The sequence below is a fragment of the Mirounga leonina genome, unplaced genomic scaffold (genome assembly GCF_011800145.1).
Source record: "Mirounga leonina isolate KUSES-001 unplaced genomic scaffold, KU_Mleo_1.0 Mir_454, whole genome shotgun sequence".
In the NCBI taxonomy this organism is placed as follows: domain Eukaryota; kingdom Metazoa; phylum Chordata; class Mammalia; order Carnivora; family Phocidae; genus Mirounga; species Mirounga leonina.
The window spans coordinates 16525505-16544629 of NW_023270763.1; the positions used below are offsets into that span (position 1 = coordinate 16525505).

Below are 19125 nucleotides of genomic sequence, written 5' to 3' on the forward strand. Positions count from 1 at the left end.
CAAAAGCACAACACAAAAAACCCAGGGCGGCCTTTCTTCTCTGCCTCTGCTTTTCGACCCCCCCCCCCCCCCCCCCCCCCCCCGTCTAGAAGCTCAAACTAGCAGTCTCCTGGCTGAATCTGACCCACAGATGTTTTCTGTTCGGGCCATGAAATACTTGTTCAAATTTTGAACGTGGCTGCCTGTCTCAACCAGGCACAGGGGCCCTCCTAGCCCCTCACCCCATCTTAGTTCTGCCTTCTTCCCCAAGTTACACGATCCGCCTGGCCCCTAGCCAGGGTTTGTGACTCCTCTTACTGTACTATATTCCAGGTCCATGTGAAGTTACTAAATCTAGTTTCTAGTCCCATAGTTGCCACCATTCCCTGGGTAGCTTTGGGCACCCTAAGCCTCAGTTTCTTCACCTGTGAACTAGGGATGTAGGACTAGGAGGTCTATCAATTTGGGGATTTATCAGTATGCACCAAGATTCAGTGGGTCTAGGTTTGTGGAGGCGAGAACTTTAATGGAGAAGGCACTCAACTAAATTTAATAATGTTAACAATTATTTATTAATGATTCTAATAAAATAAGCACAAACAACTAAATGCTATGAATAAGAAAGAACCATATAGACTCTAACTACATTGTCAATTATTTAGACTGAAAATAGTATAATAAATAATATAATCACAGTGTCATGATATTAAGATATTATAAACAGTGGCTTATTACGCCCTTATTGTACACCAGGAGCTGTGCTAAGTGCTTTCTATATATTACTTATCATTTGCACGAGAATACTGACGACTGGCAATTACTGAAGCTGCGATTCAAAGTTGTACAACTTGTACATGAAACTGCGAGGCTCTGTGCTAGGAGATGCCCACCAACTTCCCCTGGGAAGATGTCAGATGTGAAGTCGGGGGAGCCCCGGGGGACCACTTTAGTCCCTGCACTCCCGTCTGTCTCTGTCTCTCATGCAGCTCCAGTACCAGGGCAGCCCCTTCAGTGACCCCGGCTTCTCAGCCCCTGAGCTTCAGCTCAGCAGCCTGCCTCCTGCTGTCATCTCCTTCAAGACCTGGCATGCCCTGGATGATGGGGAGCGGCTGAGCCATGCCCAGGGGGCCTTCCTGGCCTTGACCCAGCACCTCCAGCTCGTGGGGGATGACCAGAGAGACCTGAACCCTGGCAGTCCTATGCTGCTGGCCCAGCTCGGGGCTGCAAGACTCAGGGCCCAAGGCCTGCTGGGCAACATGGCTGCAATCATGACTGCTCTGGGCCTGCCCATCCCCCCAGAGGAGGACACTCTCGGCGTTGTCCCCTTCGGAGCCTCAGCCTTTGAGAGGAAATGTCGAGGCTATGTAGTGACCCGGGAATATGGCCACTGGACAGACCGAGCTGTGAGGGACTTGGCTCTGCTCAAGGCCAAATATCCCGGATAGAGGAGGCAGGACATCCTGTCAGAGGCTGCAACACTTCTTTCCCAATGGACTCTTTTCTCCCTTGCTTCTTGGCTAGAAAGGAGACACGTCTTGTCTAGCCGACAGGGCGTGTATATTTGGGAATATTTCCTAGGAACCAGGCCCCAAGTCCCTGTTGCCTGGGCCTTTCCTGCCTAGGTCCTATGGCCTCCCTTCCAGATCTGGGTGGGACTCTACAGGTATCATTTCGTGGAGTCTCAAGCCAGTGGTCCTGGCTGCCCACATCCTGGGTGGAAAGAAGTGCCTTTTTGAAGAGGCTTTACTTCCCACTCTGCAGGGAGAGGACAGCTGGTCTCTTTCCTGGGCTCTCCCTGAGACCTTCCTCTTCCTGTAAGTTTGGGGAGGTCGAGGGGCTGCCTTCTTGTCTCTACCTCACTTCCTGTGGGAAGCTATGGGCTTTCTGAGCAGAGAGGCCTCCCTTCTTGCTGGAGTTCATTGCCTCCCCTAGCCTACCTCCCTGACTAGGGCCACTGTTCCAACTTTCCATCTTGAGGGACTTCACTTCCCGATCAATGGAAGTCCAGTTGAAAAAAGTAAGGAAGACTCCTGTAGATGTTTCCAGCTCGGGGCACATCCACTTCCTGTTCTAGAGTGACTGATGTTATCCCTGGCCTGGGGGCATTTGTGACTCTCCTATTTATACTGTGGCCTTTGGGTCTGTCTGGGGGACCAGGCTGTGCCCCAAGGATTCTATTCTCCTCAAAGGTGTCTCCCCATTTTCAACAACTATATATACCGGTAACTCTAGTGTTCTTTTTATTTTTAAACATTTTATTTACAAAAAATTAATTTATTCTCAGAAATAAACTCTTTTAAGGTGTTGTTGATCTTTTCTCTCCATAGACCTGGCTTGGGGAGAGGGGAGGTGCAGGGACAGAGCAGAGGAGGTGAAGGAGGGGAAGGACATCCAAGGGAGAAGCAAGCAGGGCCCACCCAAAGGGCCGGGATGCGGGAGGGAGAGCGCAGCAGGGGGAGTGACGCTGTGGGAAGGTGGCTGCAATCTGTCTGCGGTGGTCCTCCCACCGGGCTAGCAGGCACCTCCCTGGCCAGGGAAGGCCAGAGTTGATGAGGCGTCCCCTCCTTGAGATGAGGCTGAGAGGTACACATGCTCACATGGGGCCAAGGAGAGCCAAGAGATGGAGAAAGGGGGAGACAAAGAGGCCCCCCAGAGATGGGTGAAGGGGGAGACCGAAGAGAGACGGAGGCAGGCCCAAGCGGTGGAGAAGAAGCGGGGCGAAGCAAGAAAGGATGGACACGGGAAGTCACGAACACACGGAGGTCCGGCAGGGAGGCGCGGAGAGCATACAAAGCAAAGAGAGACGACAGAGGCAGGAGAGAGACGCAGACGGTCGGAGCTCCCGAGGCCCCGACTGAGAGACGAAGACGGACGCCGAGCGAGCTGCGGCCCCGCGCCCCGCGCTCAGGCCGGGCCCCCGGGCACCAGCTGGCCCAGGTCGCCCTCGGTTCGGCTCACCCACTCGCGGTAGAGGCCGCACACGCGGAGCCCCAGCACCTTGGCAGGGAAGACGCCCGCGGCGGCGGCGGCGGCAGAAGCGGCGGCGGCCGGCTCGGCCGGGGGCCCGCGGGTCTCGGCGCCCAGCGCGGCCAGCACGGCCTCCACCGCGGCGCCCAGGGCCCGGGCCTGGCGCGCCGCGTCCTCCAGGCGCCGCAGCAGGCGCGGCGCGCGCGGGTTCAGCTCGGCCTGGTGGCGCCGCACCACGTCGAGCAGCGGCGGCAGCGCGCTGAGCGCCGCCGCGTCCAGCCGCAGCCGCTCGGGGGCGGGCAGGCCCGCGTGGCCCGCTGCCGGGGCGCTCAGGCCGGCCACCGGCAGCCGCGGGGGCGAGAAGCCCGGCAGCCCGAAGGGCTCTCCCTGGTGCTGCACCTGCGGAGACACGGCAGTCAGGGGCGGGGCGGGGCGGGGCGGGGCGGGGCGGGGCGGGGGGCGCGAAAGGGGGGCCCGCGAGGCGCGACGGAACGCCTCCACTCCCCGCTCTCCTCCGCTCTCTAGGGCCTCAGTTTACCCCCTCGCAGATGACGCATTCCTCCCAACACAGCTGTTGCGTTGGAGATACTACAACACACACACACACACACATACACACACAAAGCGGGCTTTACACCAGCGCCTGTTTCCTCGTCTCTCAAACGCAGACAACAGGATCAACTTCGTAAGAGTAGTTATGAGCATGTTAAAATGGTTCAGGCAAATCCTGGCCCACGGAACGGGCACAATAAATCTCAGCGATTTTATTAATGCTATCCTACAGAGCGGGGTGCCGATCCAGTCTCCACCACTTGCTAGCTGTGCAGTTTCATGCAAAACCATTTCCCTTCTCTAAGTCTCAGGCTTCTCATCTGTAAAATGGGGGATCGGCTCCCCAGCCTGAGAAGCACACAGATACTGCAGAAACCTGGTCTGTTTCACTCTCTCCCCCCATCCTCCACCACCTCTGCACCCGTCTGGCACACAGCAGGGGCTCAATGAATAACTGTTATATGAACGAAGAAATTAAAGGAGATTTGTAATTTGTAAAAAGGCTACAACAATACCATTTATCCTTTGCTAACATCTTGTCTCTGGTTCAGGCACTGTTTGCTGCTTTAAATACATTATTCCTAATCTTTCCAAATGGGTATGATGATTATGATGATGATTTTTACAAATGAGGATATGGAGGCTGACGAGGTAAACTGACTTGCCCTAGGTCATCCACCTAGGAAAGGACAGAGCTGGATTTTGAAACCCAAGTTCATAGCACTACAAAGCTAGTTCTTTCTATTACCCCACTTGCATAATTGTTACATCATTATTTTTTCATATTACAATCAGTGCCCAAGGTCACAGCAAGTTAGCAGGCCTATACCCTCCTTCCATTACACTAGAGTAACTGATGGAAATATCCTCCTTCCTTGGGCAGGGCCCTATGCCCAACCAAAGATATTAGCAGATTCCCCTCCTCTGTTAAAGTCCCCTCTTGGGCTGGAATTTTTGCCCCAGATTGAAACCCTTTTCGGTCTCTCTGCATAGCATAGGTAGAAGAGTTCACAACTCATCTTGTCAAACTGTCTCCTTTTATAGCTGGGGAGACCAAGGCCCTTGGAGGTGAGGTGACAAGACCACAGAGAGCCTGGAACCTAGGTTTCCTGACTCCCAGATCAGAATTCTTTTCACTCTCTCAGCCTCTGTCTTTTTTTTTTTTTAAGATTTTATTTATTTATTTGACAGAGAGAGAGAGAGACAGAGAGGGAACACAAACAGGGGGAGTGGGAGAGGGAGAAGCAGGCTCCCCGCTGAGCAGGGAGCCGGATGCGGGGCTCGACCAGGACCCTGGGATCAAGACCCGAGCCGAAGGCAGACGCTTAACGACTGAGCCACCCAGGCGCCCCTCAGCCTCTGTCTTAATGCACTGTGGGGGGAACCTCCAAGCTGAGGCAGACAGAGGGGCATTTGGAAAACAGGGAGAGTCCTCCGGTTTGCTCCAATTTCTGTATCTGGGAAATGAGGTCGGAAAAATGGGTGGTCAGGAACCTCTGTGATCTGTACTTCCCCGTTCCTCAGGCCTCTGGCACCCCCACCCCCATTCCCACTCACATATTCCTGGAGCAGCTGCTCAGCATATTTGGTGAGGAGGCGGGCAAGGCTGTGTGTCTGACGGATCTTGGCCTCCAAGTGGGGAAGGGGTGAGACTGAGGAGTCAGCCTGTGGATCTTCTGGTGGGAAAAAGGGGGAGGAATGAGGGCAGCCCAGACCGCTGCTCCTTGACTACTGCTTCCAGGCTGGCTCTTCCTTCCTGAATCCACAGTTCTGCTCTGAATTCTCTAACTTTTAAGCCAGGCAGCCTCTGTCCCATTCCAACTGATGGTAAACGAGGCACCGGACATTTGCCAAACAGTTGTCCCACCTGAAATGTATTCCCTGACCCCAAATCACTGTTTAATCCTATTAAAGCCAAATTCAAATATTGCCTCCTCAGTGTGGCGTCCGGATTCTCCTCTTCCTTAAATTAACCTTTTCCTTTTACTTAAGGCCATTTGTTCATACTCCCAAGGTTGTTTTTTCAACAGCTCTTTTATCTGTGTAAACCGGCCTTAGCCTGGGAACCCTTTGAGGGAAGATTTCATATAACCCCGTACATCACTGATTGTTGGTGAAATTTAACATCACTGAAGCACAGAACTTCAAAACGAAATGCTCCTTTAAACCCATTCTACAGATTGGGAAACTGATGGACAGTCTGTGCAAGACGCTGGACTGGACACCTGCAGCATCAATGACTAACCTTTCCTAGCGCAAGCTAGGGGGTGGAGCCCCGGAAGGACGACTACATTTCCCGAGATGCCAGCGCACGTGCCAAGGTATGCTGGGGAATGTAGTCCCGGCGCGGCAACTCCCGCCCCGCCCCCCCTTCCCCGCGCCAGAGTTTCCCACCGCTTGTCTCTATCCTTAACAGCCTCGACTTTCGTCTCCTGTTGTCACTCATTAGCTCCTGAGGCCCAAAGACTTCCTTCCCTAACTCTATCCCTCCCTCTGGTCCCCAGTTCTGATTCTTTGTCAATACTCAGAGGATTCAGGCGTCCAGCCCCAGCTGCGACCCCAGTCCTCTCCCCCAGGGTGTACTCGAACCTGTGATCTAAACCCTGAGCCCAGGTCCCTGAAGTCACAGCCCAGGCCTCCGCTAAACTCTGGCGCTTGTCCCTTTCCACAGCTCACCCACAGCTCACCCGCTCGTTACCTGACACCCGGGCCCTGCTCTCCCCAGCTCAGGCCGCTCCCTTCCCGGACCCGGGGGTGGTGGGGACCCAGACCCCAGCTTCCAGCCCTTCTGACCCCTGCTCCCCTCAGGCATTCGACATCCAGCCCTTCAGCCCCTTACCCAGACTTCCCTCCCTCCGGCTCATGCTGGCCCCTGGCTGATCCCGGTTGCCTACACGCCCCCCTTCCGAGGGGGGGGAAGAGGGGGAAAGGGCCAGGGGCGTGGCCCAGGCGCAGCCAATCAGGGCTCAGACCCCAAACAATTCCCCCCCAACCCCCGCCGCCCGCCCCAGGCTGGATTCCTTGGCTCTGAGCTCAGCTCCTTACTTGCGCGGCCCAGTCAGGAAAGGGGCCTGAGGGGGGTTGGCAGGTTGTCTGCGTGGTGGGCTCAAAACCTTGAGGTTGGGTGTGCCGGGGCCTGGGAAGCAGCCCTGGTACCGCTGGGAGGAGGAGGCTCAGGCGAGGGCTTGGTGAGCGAGCTTCTTTTCGGAGAAAGCTGGGAGTGGGGCGCGGTGGATAAGAGAGGGTGGAGCGGGCAAGACAGGAATGTGCTGGTCCTCCCTCCTGTCTGGGGGGGAAGGGGGAAGCTGGGTGCGAGAGAGGCCTCTCTGAGGGCCCTCAGGCTTAGGCCACACCTGCCCAGACAAATACCTCCTGGCCTATCTTAGATACTTTCTGCTTGCCCTCTCTCGGCACACCTACTAGACGGGGAGTAGACAACAGCCGCTCACTTCACCTTACCAGGCCCAGTACGAGAACCCCTCTGATCTACTGCATGTAGACCTTCATTCTCACCCGGGAACAAGCTTCAGAGTCAGGTACAGGGGGGTCATACCGACATGTCAACCCCACTGACCTGGTGCAGATAAACGATGAAAGGTCTGCACGCACTTAATACGCGTAAGTGATTGCCAAGCACCTACTTGTCCTGGGCTCTGGGACCCAGAGACCATCCATACTTGGGTCTCTGGCCCTGGCCCCCTGAGGAGCTCACAGTCTGATGGAGGCGACCATAACCAACAGCAGGTAATGGGGTTTGTGAGTGAAGGGACTGGGAAGGAGGCCTGTGTTCCTTCCATGAGGATATTACCATGAGCAGACAACTGCCAGAATAAAGGACGGTATTAACTGACAGAGAGCATAGGAGATGCCCTTGAAGTCAGACTGTTGTTGGTAGGGACCACAATCACACACCTACTAACGGTGAATATGTATTGGGCATTTACTATGTGCAAGGCATTGTTCCAGGAGTTACATATTAACTTACTTTCATGTTATAGTTGAGGGAATAGAGATAAGTGAGTTGTCCAAGGTCACTGGACAAGAAGAGCTGGGATTTTCCCAGGGGCAGTTTGGCTCCAGAAATTTGGTCATAATCCCCCTCCTATACCTTAACCCCTCTGGACATAATCACACCAAAACACGCAGGGCCAAGAGCCAAGCCCGTGAAACACACATAGTAACACATGTCATATCTGCCAGCAAACACAGATTCAAATAAACTCAACCAAAACACACTCATTTTACGTAAACTTTTAATTGAAGTATAATATACATAGGGAAAAGTGTGCAATTTGATGACTATTCAAAGTAAATATACTGGGGGCCGGGGGACCAGCACCCGATCACCAGATTAAGAAACTGAACGCGAGCCGTCCAGGGGCTCCCTTGTAGCCTCTCCCAAGGGTGACCACTATCCTGACTTCTCACACCACAAATTAGTGTTGTCTCTTTTGAACTTCATGTAACAGGAATCACACAGTGTGTACTGTTGTATCTGATTTCTTTCATGAGACATGTCCCTGTTGTGGGCTGTAGCAGGACATCACTCTGCTCTGTGCACTGTATGAACAGGCTACAGTTCAGTTCCACTCTGCTCTTGATGGGCTGTTTCCAATTTGAGGCTGCTATGGACAGTGCTATGAACATTCCAGTACACATCTCTTGGTGCTCATACCCACGCACTTCTGTTGGCTGTTAATGACCTAGGAGTAGCATTGCTGGGTCGTGTGAGTTCAGCTTCTCTAGAACACTGCCAGTTTTCCAAAGCGTCTCTACCCATTTCCACTCCCCCAGAGACATGAGAGGTCTAGTTACTCTACTTCTTTGTCTCCACTTGATATGGTCTGTCGTTCTCATTTTAGCCATTCTGGTGGGTGGAGACTTACTCATATTTGCGGCGTCTGGCCCGTCATGGGCACTCAGTGAATAGACCGCTGAATGAATGGCTGGAGGAAGACCTGGACAGTGCGGGAGTGACAGCCAGGGGAGGCTGGACACACACCCTGCACACAGCATTCGGGGCCGCCCCCCGCCCCCCGCCCCCGCGCAGAGGACGCGGGCCGGGACAGTGACCCTCTCGCGCCCCCTCCCCCTCCCCGTGCCCACGTGGTCTGAACGCACCTCCTCAGCCCAGCCGCGCGAGTCCTGGCGCCAAGCTGTCCCCAACCCTCCCTCTTGGCGGCGGGTAGGGGGCGCTGCGCGTCGGGGCGCCCCGAGGGGGCGGGCCCGGGCGGGGCGGGGCTGGCCGGCTTCCAGGCAAGGGCTCTGGCCGCCCGCGCCGCCGGGCCGCTCCGGGGACGGGCCGGGGCGGGGCGCGGCAGCAGGAAACGGGGCGGGGACTCGCGGAGGCGTTGGGGAGCGAGGGAGGGCGCGGCCAACTCCCGGAGGGACGGCAGGCCGAGACAGCGGCGCCCGGCTCTGGCGCCGAGCCTGAGCCCGCCGGACGGGAGGCGGCCCAGCCGCGGGCTCGGCCTCGGCCCCAGTCCCGCCAGCATGGCCGGCCGGACCGTGCGGGCCGAGACCCGGAGCCGGGCCAAGGATGACATCAAGAAGGTGATGGCGACCATCGAGAAGGTCCGGAGATGGTGAGCGCTGCCCGGGGGGCCAGGGATGGGACCTGGCGGGACCACTCTCTCCCAAATGCGTCTACCCTCCCTTCGCCAGCCGTGGCCCCCAGGTGTTAGGTGTGCCCCCCAGCTGCGCCCTGGAGCTGCAGGGCTCTGTCCCCGTTCTGGTTACACCCTAGGGTCTACAAAGCGTGTTCCCAAGCCGTACGCTCATTTAGGCCCCGCCCCCTAAAGCTTTGACACTCCTCCTTCAAGTATGCCCAGGATCTTCTTCGCTGTGGTTCCCTGCCGGGCCCTCAGCCTTGCTCCCTTGTATACCCCAGGGGTCTGCAGAGCCATGGCCCCAAGCCGTACTCTCTCCCCAGAGGCACCCCTGTGTATGGCCTGGGGTCTGCAGGACTCTCTTTCTCCTTCTAACTATATGCCCCATTAGCAAAACCGCACCACCCCCACTTCGACAGGTCTCCCCAGATGGGTTCAGCTGCTGGGGGGGTTCTCTCCTCAGAACTCTGACCCAGTCCCCCCCACCCTCCCACAGGGAGAAGCGCTGGGTGACTGTGGGCGACACTTCCCTTCGTATCTTCAAGTGGGTGCCAGTGGTGGACCCCCAGGAGGAGGTGAGCAAACTCTCCCACACCAAGCCTTTCATCTGTGCGACCCCAGGCGAGCCCCTCCCAACACTGGCCTCCACCTCCAGTCCCACTGTGAGACCTCAAATGCCGCAGCCGAGACAGATGTTAACAATTATTAGCAACTCCACCCCCTTCTCCCTTTTTCTTGCTTCAGACCCCAGAGTTCAAGACCTAACCCAATGGTGTGGTGCCAGCCTCTGTCACCTCATGCAGGGCCTTTTGCTTCTCTGTGCCTCGGTTTCCTTATTTGTACAGTGGGGGCTTTGCAAGCACTAACTGGAAAACTGTCCCTGACCCTTACCCCTCGAACCCCCAGGAGCGACGGAGGGCAGGTGGCGGGGCAGAGAGATCCCGAGGTCGGGAGCGACGGGGCAGGGGCGCCAGTCCCCGAGGGGGTGGCCCTCTCATCCTGCTGGATCTCAATGGTATGTAGGGATCCTGGGATTTCGGGGGGCGGTGTGGGCTGGGGGATTGAAGGAGGGGATTGAGACCTTCAGGCCCAAACCTCTTGGCTTTTGCTCCCACAGATGAGAACAGTAACCAGAGTTTCCATTCGGAAGGCTCTCTGCAAAAGGGCACCGAGCCCAGCCCTGGGGGCACCCCCCAGCCCAGCCGCCCTGTGTCACCTGCTGGACCACCAGAAGGGGTCCCAGAGGATGCTCAGCCCCCACGGCTGGGCCAAGAGAGAGGTAGGACTAGGTGACTCCCTGCAGCCCTGTCCTCTGAGTCTTCTGCAAAGTTGAAGCCATCAGCTTACCCCTACCTGCACGTGCTCTCCTCCTGTGTTCTTCCCTCCCAGAGGCCTTCCCTGACTCCTGCAGAAAGTCACCATCCTACCTCCAGTGACTGGCTGTCTCATTCGGCCGGCTTCTTTGGGTCTTTAGATAACTCATCACCGTCTGAGATTTTCATGTAAATTTTATTTTTTACTACTCAGATTTCTTCCCCTGCTCCCACCTCATGTCAGCTTCCTGAACCTTGGGCCCACGTTACTCTTGTTCATTACTGAATGCTCAGAACAACATGGGACACATAGAATGTGCTCAATAAATATTTGTTGAGGAGTAAATAATAGTGATATTCCTGAGGGTGATTAATAAGTGAAAATAACAGCTAAGACTTATTGAGCTCTGTGTGCCAGATCTCCTTCTAAGCACTGAACATGTTTTAGCTCATTTAATCCTCACTATAACCCTGCGAGGGTTATGATCCTCATACGTGGATGAGAAGCTGAAACCCAGAGAATTAAGTCTCCCAAGCTCACATAGCCAGTGCACCAGCATCTTGGGCATAATTCCTCCTCGGCTCCTCTTTGTTCCATGTAGTCAATCCCCTGCCTGGTCAGAACTACCTCCCAAATGTGTCTACCTTCCTGTAAGAGTCATCTCTTACCCCCCCCCCCCCCCCGGCTCCAGCCTCCTATAGGTCTCCTCTCCCCTGGTCACCTCGACCAGCTGCCAGAGCAATTTTGTCTAAAGCACAAATTTGGCAGGCTCATGTTTGTGCTTCACAGCCTTCAATGGCTCCCTATGGCCTTTGACTCCTCCACTTGGTACTTTGGGCCCTTTGTGAACTACCCCTGCTGGTCTCGTTGTTCCTTTCCAAGAATACCATGACCTGGGCCTATGGGCTGTGTCCAGATGGTGCCACGCACTGGTGTACCTTTCCTAATATAAAAACAACAGGCCTGGGGGCGCCTGGGTGGCTCAGTTGGTTAAGCGACTGCCTTCGGCTCAGGTCATGATCCTGGAGTCCCGGGATAGAGTCCCGCATCGGGCTCCCTGCTTAGCAGGGAGTCTGCTTCTCCCTCTGACCCTCCTCCCTCTCATGCTCTCTCTCATTCTCTCTCAAATAAATAAATAAAATCTTTAAAAAAAAAAAAAAAAAAACAGGCCTTTATTGAGCACTTACTATGGGCCAAACACTGTACTAAGGGCTTTACCTGTATCATCTCATTTCATCCTCACCACAGTCTCGCGTGGTGATTATTTATCATTATCCCCACTTTACAGATGGGTTAACTGAGGCCCAGGGGAATTAAGTCACATGCCCAAGGTCAGGATTTGAACCCAGGGAGTCCAGTCCCAGAATCTGTACTCACTGAACATATGTTCTGTGTGCCTAAAATGTGCCCCCTTTGTCTCCCTGATCAAATCCTACTCACCTGTCAAGATCCCACTTCCACGTCCTTCCTGTGGCTTCTTCCTGGCTTGCTGCCAGGTTCCCAGTTCCCTCCTCAGTGTCCCCCAGCCTGGGCCTGTGCTGTGGCACAGAGCAGCCGCTCAGGGCATGTCTGTTAACTTGATGTTCCAGATCCTGGGGGCATAACCGCGGGCAGCACTGATGAACCCCCAATGCTGACCAAGGAGGAGCCTGTTCCAGAATTGCTGGAGGCTGAGGTGAGAGAGGCCAGAAGGCTGGACTCCCGGGTCTCTAAGGCAGTGGGGGCTCTGGGGCAGCTAACGGCTAGGGGGCTGCACTCCTGAGGTCCAGGCAGGAAATGTAGACCTCAGGCACAGCTCAAGTCTCAGAGGCTGGGTTCTTGGGACGGAAAAGGAAAGGGTGTTTTAAGACAAAGTCCTGTGGGCTGGATTGGGGCGGATTTAAGATCATTAAAAGCCTGAAAAGATCGTGGTGCTCCTCCAAGTATTTTGTTTTATTTTAGTCCTAAACTATCAAATTAGCTTAAGAGAGTCAGTCCCCTACAACTTCTGACTTTTCCCACAAGGACTACCTTGATGCATTTTCCAGAAATATCAAGTATCACCTTCTTTTCCCAAAACGGTGTTGTTGTTGTTTCTGGTGCCCTACTTAATCTGCTTCCTGGGTCCCCGACCAGACTCCTAGGTCCAGAAGGGGAGTGGAGTGGAGGCATTGGAGAAGGCAGAGGCTAGGAGGCTGCACTCCTGGGTTTGGGTGGAGCTCATGCCTGTCCGCCCTTCCTCTCCAGGCCCCTGAAGCTTACCCCGTCTTTGAGCCAGTGCCACCTGTCCCCGAGGCAGCCCAGGGTGACACAGAGGACTCGGAGGGCGCCCCCCCACTCAAGCGCATCTGCCCAAATGCCCCTGACCCCTGAGAAGCTGGCCTGCCTGTCCTGTCGCCCCAAGGGCCCCTTTGGCTTTTTACAAATAAAGACCCTTTTGTAATTTTGTGTCATGTCATTTCCCCGTCAGGGCTGGGGAGGGTCTTTGGAGACAGTTTTGTCTCATGCTCCATTTCTCAGATGGAGTCACTGAGGCTCTAAGGGGACCTTCCTATAGTCATACCATGAGTCAGACATAGAATGGGAGCTTGAGCCAGGACCCTGCCTCCCCAAACTCCCTCCACCCTGCCCTGTCCCCTTACCTTTGACCCTTCCTGACCCTCAGCCCTCCTCTGGGAATCCCAGGACCCCTCTTCTTCCTGTTCAGCCCTCCCCTGGGCCCAGCAGTTACCCAAGCTCTGGGCAGTTGCGCATGATTCCCGTTCATACACAGGAACGCAGAGGCTCAGAGGGACTTTGGGGTCTGACCTAACCCGTTCCTCACCCTCAAGAAGCTACAACATTGTACCCCCTGCCTCTGCTTAGCCATTCCTCCACTGGAACCCCTGCCCACACTTCTGGCTGAGTCTTACTTGTCCTCCCCTCAATCACCACCTCCTCCAGGAAGTCTTCCTTGACCCCTGGCTCAATCAGTTTCCTTTCTTTCGGGCTTCCATCACCTGCTATATCTCCTCCTCTTTGTCTTGGCATTTATCAGGCTGTTTGGGATGGCTCATTTGTGTGTCTGTCTTGTCCACTAGCTTTTGAGCTCCTGCGGGCCGATCTTGGTCCCCAGCCTTATCTAGCGTCACACTGGGCATAAAGCAGTCATAGCAACTGTTCGGTGAATGAATGAGTAAATGAATGTGCTGAGGCTATCCAGGAAGGCTTCTCTGAGGAGGCAGAATGTGAGATAGGAACCTCAGTGTGGTAAATCTGAAGTCAGAAGTCCTGGTTCAAATCCTGGCTCTGTTACTCACTAGGTATGTGGCCCTATGCATGCCATTTCCCCTCTCTGAGCCCTAGTTTGTTCATCTGAGCAATGGGGACAATAACTAGGGCTCATCTGCCCTAGTGGTTTTGGGAACCTTCAAATAATAGAAGGTACCTGCACTCTGAGCCTGGCAAAGTGGTAGAGTTAGGTGCATTAGCCCTGTTTTTATTTTTAACAAAGGTTAAAAGGTTCAGAGGGACCAAACTGGAACTTTAAAGAACTATTTTAAAATGTAGGGCTGTTTCCCGATAGCAGCTAAAGTTGTAATAGTTGAGCCAGCGCCGGCCCGGGGAGCCAGATGTAGAGTGACATGGTACATTCATTTCTTCTTGCTGCTACAACAAATTACCACACAGGTACTTAGTTACTTAAAGAAACACGAATTCATTATCTTGCGTTCTGGAGACCAGAGGTCCAAAATGAGTCTTACTGGGCTAAAGTCAAGGTATCAGCAGGGCTGGTTCCTCCAAGAGGCTGTAGGGGAATATCTGTTTCCCAGCCTTTCCCAGCTTCTACACACCACCCACATTCCTTGACTTGGGCCCCTCTCCCTCCCTTCCCCACCACTCCCCTCCCCTCCCCGTCTTCAGCATGGCTTCTTCCAATCTCTGTCTTTTCTTCCATCATCACATCTCTGGCTCTGCCTCCCCTGCCTCCCTCTTCTAAAGACACTGGGACTGCATTGGGCCCACGTGGATGATGCAGGAGACTCTTCTCAAGACCCTTAACATAATCACACCTGCAAAATCTCGTTTGCCATGTAAAATAACATTCACAGGTTCCGGGGATTAGGTCGTGGGCCTCTTCAGAGGGCCATTATTCAGCCTACTACATGTGGTAATAATCTCAGCATTTTCTGGGTGTGGAGGTCCTCTCACTAGTCCCCTCAGCCACCGCAGGAGGTGAGGTGAGTGCTCTGTAAAGTGCAGAGTGCCTTCTATGGGTTAGTAGTACAGTGTGAAAGCCCAGACAACAGGCTCTGGGTTTGAATACCGGCATCTCCATTCGTTCACTTGTGACCTTGAGCCAAGTGACTTAACCTCTCTGGGCCTCAGTTTTCTCATCTGTAAACTGGGGATAATATTAACATCAGCCTGGTGAGAGTGTTGTGAGGATTAGATGAGAAAGTACGTGGGGAGAGAGTGTCCTTGGCTTGACACATAGTGAGTGCTCAATAAATGGCAGCCATTTTCCTATTATTCCGTTTTCCAGATGAGGATATGAGGGTGTAGGGATAGAGGCCAGAGACTTGCCTGTTGGTGAGACTGGGGAGGAGAGTCCATTTCTGAGCACACTTGAAAGGCTGAAGTTTGTGTCACCCCCATTCCTGTCCCTCTCTTGGCCCCAGACCCCAGCAGTCTGTCCCCACTCCCAGGCCTGCCCCCTCCGGCTCTGTGATCCACTCTGTGACCTGGTTTAAAATCCACTTCTTCCTTGGCGACCCCCCCCCCCCCCCCACCAGTCATCACCTTACCATGCCCTCCCTACCAACCCCCTTCCCACCCCCTCCCAATGTCCACGCTCTCTTTTTGGAAATTCTTCCACCCCTGGCTCTCAAGGTCCTGGCCTCTGGTGCTCCCCCATTCTCTTCTGCTCTGTCACTCTCTCCTCCTCCTGATCCCTTAAATATCTCTTGTCCTGGCCTAGCTCTTCTCTTCATGAACGCTCCTTGCCAGATCCACCTATTCTTAGAATGAATGGCTCCCAAGTCTCTGCATCCAAGTGGTGCACCCTCCCTCTAGACTCAAAGACCCCTGGGATGCCCAGACCCTCGGCCTCCTCCTCCCCCTCCCAACCTGTCCCTCCCATCGCCTGTACCCAGAAATGGCCCCTCAATCCCCCAGAGTTGGCCCAGATTGGAGCATCCAGAAGTCAGAGTCCCATGAGCAAGTCTCTATCCTGAGTAATTCCCCCATCTGCCCCTTTCTTTAGGGCCCTCCTCTTTGCTAGGTGCCTCCTGGTGGGTTTCCCGCTTCACTCTTGCCCACCCCCAGTCCATTCTCCACCCAGCAGCTGGGCAGTCTCAGAAACCCATCAATACTGCCCTGGGCAAAAACCCTGCCGTTGTCCTCCTTCCTGGCAGGATGGAACTGCCCGCTGCCCCTTCCACCCCACCCCTGCACTGCTCCCCTGAGAACTGCTTATAATCGCACCTCGCTGTTTCTCACCTGTGGGGTTTTGCTCATGCTGTTTGCTCGGCCAGGAGTGCCCCTCTTATCCTCCCTTCATCTGGGGGAATGCATTCTTTTTTTTTCCAAGCTTGGCTTCCTGGTGACTTCTGTTGTCACGCCCCCTGCCTCCTCCTCTGCCATTTCACGGAACATCAGATGTTGCCTTGTGATGGTCTATGTTGGCTTCGGTCTTTGGCACCAGACTGCCGCTCAACAAGGGCAGGAGAATTCCTTTACTCGTAGCAACATGTATTTATTGTGCACGTAACTGTTTGCTAGGGACTATTCTAGGCCCCGGGAATAAAGCATAAACAAAATGGAAAAAATCTTTGCTTTCGTGGAGTATACCTTCAATAAATTATACCATCTGTAGGAAGTTATAAGTACCTGGTTAAAAAAAAAAAATAGAGTCAGGGAGATGGGAAAAGAGCAGATTGCAATTTTAAATAGGGAGATCCTCCTACTGAGGAAACATTTGAAGAAAAGCTTGAAGGAGTGAGGAAGAGAGCCATACAGATATCTCGAGGAAGAGCATTCCAGGCCAAGAGAATAGCCAGTGCAAAGGCCCTGAGGGGGAGTGTGCCTGGAAATGAGATCAGTGTGGCAGGCGGGCAGAGGGAGGCAGGGAGAGAGCAGTGGGAAGCGAGGTCAGGTCATGTAGGGCCTCATAGGCACGGCAGGCACATAATATGTCAATCAAACTTTGAGAATAAAAGAGGATGTATTAATAATTATGCCCAGGTAACAGGTGAACCTGTGATAACCAAAATGTATGGCCATCCTGCGTGGAGGCCATTGTCAGGACTTTTATTCTGGGTGAGATGAGCTATGGAAAGGATCCGAGCAGAGGAGTCACATGATCAGACTTAGGTTTCCCCCGCGGCCATGATATTTTATCATAAAAAGTTTCAGACATGCAGCAAAGTTGGAAGAATTATACAGATGATACCCATATACCCACCACCTAGATTCTATAACATCTTACCGTATCTGTTTATCACATCTCCTAATTCATCCATCCATCTATCAATCTAGCTTATTTTCTTGATACATTTCAAAATAAGTTGCAGACAATGGGGTAATTCCCTCTTAAGAACTTGAGCATGCCTGTCATTAACTAGAGTCCAGTATTTACTTACAGGTTTGTCTTTCTTTTCCCTTGAAACAAAATATCCACATAGTGAAATGCACAGGTATTAATTGTATGATTCGATGAGTTCCAACAAATGCACACATCTGCACAATGCAAGCTCTTACCAAATACATCATTATCCCTCCCGAAAAGTTTCCTGTTGCCCCTTCCCTCCCCTCCACCCCCAACTCCCCAGAGGCAATCACTGTTCTGGTTTTGTTTTGAGTAGGTTAACCTGTTCTAGAACTTCATATACATGGAATTATACAGTATGTACTTCTTTGCATCTGCTTTTTTTTCACTCAGCATAATATATATATTTTTAAAGATTTTATTTATTTATTTGAGAGAGAGAGAATGAGAGACAGAGAGCATGAGAGGGAGGAGGGTCAGAGGAAGAAGCAGACTCCCTGCCGAGCAGGGAGCCTGATGCGGGACTTGATCCCGGGACTCCAGGATCATGACCTGAGCTGAAGGCAGTCGCTTAACCAACTGAGCCACCCGGGCGCCCTCAGCATAATATTTTTGAGAGTCATCTGTACTGTTGCTTGGATCAATAGTATGCTCCTTTCTATTGCCAGGTTATAGCCCATAGACTTGGCTTTGACTAGGAACGCTGTGCCAGATGGAGAACAGATAGGTCCAAGTCCTCTCTCCTTGTTTCTAGCTCCTTGCACAAGCCTGTCAAGCCTGGGGATCAGAGCCCTGGATGAGTGTACCCTAGGAAGACAGACAGCTTGTTCCCCAGGACCTTTCTAGAATGTAGTCAGTCCATGACTTCAGTCCCCCAGAAATCTAGGGAGACAGAACTACTTCAGGGGCAGGATGTAGGGTGATCAAGCATCCTGGTTTGCCCAGGACTTTCCCAGTTTTAGCATTTCAAGGCCTGTTCCTGGGAAACCCTGGGAAAACTGGGATGGGTGGTTGCCCTGGCAGGATCCCACCACTGCCCCTAGGGCCCAAGGCCCTTTCTCACCCCAGACTACACTCATACTCCCTTCCTCCTAAGGATTGATTTTCTGTAAACTCTAAACTGATCTGCTTCTTCCCTGCCCGAAAACTTCCCACAACTCCCCATGGCTTTGCCTGGCAACCCAAAAGATGTACTGACCTATGGCAGTGGGTCTTGAACTTCGCTGCACAATGGAACCACCTGAGGAATTCTGAGGCCCGGCTTCTACCCCAGACATTTTAATTGGTTTAGGATGTGACTTGGGCATTAGGAGTTTTAAGAGCTCCACAGGTGAGGCTGATAGGCTGCAGAGTTTGGGAACCACTGGCCTATGGATATGATTTGCTTGCTTATGTTGCCAACATTTAAAATCAAAAGAGTTCATGTAAAAATCTAGACTCCTAGCTACCTTTTTTTTTTTTTAAGATTTATGTATTTATTTTAGAGAGAGAGAGAGAGAGATGAGCACGTGTGCATGCACGAGACGGGGGAGGGACAGTGGGAGAGGGATCGAGAGAATCCCAGGCAGACTCCCCACTAAGCATGGATCCCAGCACGGCGTTCAGTCTCACAACCCATGAGACCATGACCTGAGCCGAAGCCACCAAATGCTCAACCGACTGAGCCACCCAGGTGCCCCAACTCACAGCTACCTTTGACAAAGTGGAAGGTCTGAGACACTGAGTGCTTCCAAGGATGGAAATCCCAGGGGCTGTGGAGCACTGCCTACTCTTGGAGACAACACATGTGTCCTCTGGTCACCGCAATCTCCACCACTCCCTAGTGCTTCCTCTGCTCCCATTTGTCCACGTGCATGGCCTACAGGCCAAGGCCCCAGCTCCGCAGCGTCTTCACACTGCTCCATACACTCCTCTCACTTCCTGCCCTCTGGCCACATGGGCCTCAGGGGGCCCTTTCTACACTGGCTTTTGCCCAGGCAGTTTTTCCACCAAACTCCTCATCAAGGCAGACAAGACCTTGCTCAGTTTGGCCACTGCCGCCTCTCTCTCCGCTCTTTCCCACGGTCATCGAACACACTGAGACTGGCCAGCCTGGTCCCCATCCCCGCGGTTGTTGCTCCCTCTGCCTGGGGAACTCTTCTCTCCCTCTCTTCTTTCTTCCTGGCCAATGCCGACTTCTCTTTCAGGCCTTGGCTT

The 19125-nt window shown here is 53.6% G+C and overlaps 2 protein-coding genes across 5 annotated transcripts in view; one reads left to right on the forward strand and one right to left on the reverse strand.

Annotated features, from left to right (window-relative positions):
- CTF1 (cardiotrophin 1) overlaps positions 1-6496 on the reverse strand; it is a 17501-nt gene extending 11005 nt beyond the window's left edge. Inside the window, exons 1-3 of one of the 3 annotated variants that reach the window (XM_034988835.1) lie at positions 6338-6496; positions 5056-5174; positions 2938-3345 (exon numbers count right to left, since the gene is read on the reverse strand). In XM_034988835.1, coding sequence (XP_034844726.1) covers positions 2938-3345; positions 5056-5174; positions 6338-6362 — 552 coding nt within the window. In that variant the 5' untranslated portion in view covers positions 6363-6496. Of the gene's footprint in view, positions 1-532; positions 3346-5055; positions 5175-6337 lie in introns of those variants that run through there. The other 2 variants (XM_034988834.1, XM_034988833.1) reach the window with 2 other exon arrangements.
- Positions 6497-8840: 2344 nt separating this feature from the next.
- BCL7C (BAF chromatin remodeling complex subunit BCL7C) overlaps positions 8841-19125 on the forward strand; it is a 41893-nt gene continuing 31608 nt past the window's right edge. The window contains exons 1-6 of one of the 2 annotated variants that reach the window (XM_034988837.1): positions 8844-9083; positions 9604-9682; positions 10014-10122; positions 10225-10386; positions 12011-12096; positions 12648-12843. In XM_034988837.1, the coding sequence (XP_034844728.1) occupies positions 8992-9083; positions 9604-9682; positions 10014-10122; positions 10225-10386; positions 12011-12096; positions 12648-12773 (654 nt within the window). In that variant the 5' untranslated portion in view covers positions 8844-8991 and the 3' untranslated portion in view covers positions 12774-12843. Of the gene's footprint in view, positions 9084-9603; positions 9683-10013; positions 10123-10224; positions 10387-12010; positions 12097-12647; positions 12844-19125 lie in introns of those variants that run through there. The other variant, XM_034988836.1, reaches the window with a different exon arrangement.